The sequence below is a fragment of the Scomber japonicus genome, chromosome 19 (assembly GCF_027409825.1).
Source record: "Scomber japonicus isolate fScoJap1 chromosome 19, fScoJap1.pri, whole genome shotgun sequence".
In the NCBI taxonomy this organism is placed as follows: Eukaryota; Metazoa; Chordata; class Actinopteri; order Scombriformes; family Scombridae; genus Scomber; species Scomber japonicus.
The window spans coordinates 22,035,628-22,037,831 of record NC_070596.1 but is presented as its reverse complement, the minus strand read 5'-3'; the positions used below and the strand labels follow the sequence as shown (position 1 = coordinate 22,037,831).

The 2,204-nt window shown below is 40.3% G+C and overlaps 1 protein-coding gene across 1 annotated transcript; it reads right to left on the bottom strand.

Annotated features, from left to right (window-relative positions):
* On the bottom strand, positions 1-1,685 carry ptges (prostaglandin E synthase). The gene is made up of 3 exons (XM_053340366.1): positions 1,572-1,685; positions 1,393-1,475; positions 1-288 (listed from the first exon to the last, which is right to left on the bottom strand). The coding sequence occupies exons 1-3, from the start codon at positions 1,683-1,685 to the stop codon at positions 39-41; spliced, it is 447 nt and encodes a 148-aa protein (XP_053196341.1). The 3' UTR covers positions 1-38.
* Positions 1,686-2,204: the final 519 nt, after the last annotated feature.

Sequence of the window (2,204 nt, the reverse complement as noted above, 5' to 3'; positions counted from 1 at the left end):
TCTATTAAGCCCAAACTTATTTAGTCCCACATCTCATATTAAGCATATGCTGCGGTTGCTGTTAGGATCTGCAGTGCCATGGAAACACAAGGTATCTGTGCGACAGTGTAGGCCAGAGAGCGGGTTGGCGCTCGCAGGGCAAACAGGTAGGCTACACTGTGCAGCACACGAGCCATGAAGAAGACCAAGAAGTGAAGACGGGCCACAGCCAGTGAAGGTCCAGTCAGGGAGTAGATGGCACCCAGGAACAGGAACGGGAGGATGTTCTCCATGTCGTTAATATGAGCTCTATAGAAGAGAAAATGAGTTTTAGTCACACATGTGGGCACACATCACTTTTTGCTATGTTGTAATTTCTTGATTCAGCTGGGTGACTGTTGTTCTACACTATAGTGACAGTAGTGGATTTCTGAGTTATTTGATGACTGGGCAGTGAAAATCCTCGATCCTCGTAATTTCTCAGCAAGGTGACTCATTTCACTATTTCAGTCTGGGTAAGACTTTCTTTGTCTCAGATGCATCATAATGTGCTGTACAGCAGCAGACGTCTGTAACTTTCTCTTTTTGGCACAGCTGAATGTCACGTTAGTAAGCTATCGGCCCCACATATTTTCCTTCTTCCTCTCCTTCCACCGGATTAATCTTTTTAACAATATTATTCTAGGAAACCTGCCCTGTTAGCATATCTTATAAAAACACACATGACTAAGATATGATTAGGCTCACAGACTATTTGAAAATTACATGTTGTAGTCATTTACAAATATGCAGTAAATGCCAGACCAGATTTCTCTGGAAATGTTAGATTTGTAACTGCCAGCGCACAGTTGTTTCCTGTATCATGTTCATGTATATTTCAGGGAGATGTTTATACTAGTAGAAAAACATCTGCTTTCCTCACAGCTGTCACGGATCATTTTTGACAAGTTAAAACAAAGTTAGTCACACACATCTACTATTGCCTAAAACTCATAGTGGAAAAGCAATGGCAATCAAAATAATGTCAGTGAGGAGTTGCAACTGAATTAAATCATTACTGGGAATTATGCATTTTTATGAATCAATAAAGTGAGACTTTTCATTATTTTTATGGTTTGGCACATGCAGGTCTGTAAAATGCAAAGCACCAAGCCACATGAGCTTTAACAAAAACTATGAACATTCAGTACTCATAATATTTAACATCACTGGTCAAATACTCAGTGGCATAACAGTGGATACTATAAAATAAATAAATATGTTTTCCTGATTGTAATCTTGTTTTTGCAGATCAAATCTTTGTAAGCACTAAGCCTACTGCTCGATGCAATTCTGATAAAACACAAGTTAAATAAAGTCAAAGCATGTCGTGACACTGTGATTTCCAATAAATCAAACTTTCTGCACTCTCACCTCCGGCATCTTTCCACATATGGATCCTCTCTGTGGTACTGCAAACCTCCGTGTCTCAGCGCGTCTTCGGGGTTGGCAAAAGCCTTTAAGGATTAAAAAAAGTAAAACATTTTAGATCAGTTAAAGTTAAAGCCCGATGTTGGGGTTAGAGTTGGGAGGCATCGACAGGAGTCACTTACCTTTTTACGTAGCCTCACTTGTCCCGTTACTATCGCTATAACGTACATTTTGATCACCAGGAGCACGCCGTAGAAAACAAAACAGGAGAAAACCTCGTTTCTTATCACTGCCATCGTTGTTTTAATTATCCAACAAATAGAATTGTGCTGAATTCAAAGAGAGGCTCCGAGATTGGTGCGTGCGTAACGCTGCTGAAAAGTGTAAGTGATCCAGAGGGGAAGGTATTTGTAGGGTCTGAGACGCCTCCACCCACTCATCATCCACATCATCAGGACAGGTTGGGCGCAAGAGACGCTCTGGTTCATTCATTATTTTGGGGAAACCCAGATTTGACATGTTAAATACCTCACATAGCCTTCCTCATAAATGCGCTCCCTGAGGCTATATTTTGTAACTTACGATTGAAGTTATATCAACTCTTTCAATGATGGAAAATTTTACACACCAAGATCAAGACCAAGAAAACAACAGCAACATAAAAACGTACAGCTTCCAATGAAATGGGGTGTGCGTCTCTGTCACGCTCCAATAATTTGATCAGATTATTGTTTGTCTTGTTTTTTGCGTATGATGGTATGTTCATACTCATACAAAATCATTTCACCGGAGACTGCTGGCATAATATGGGCTGT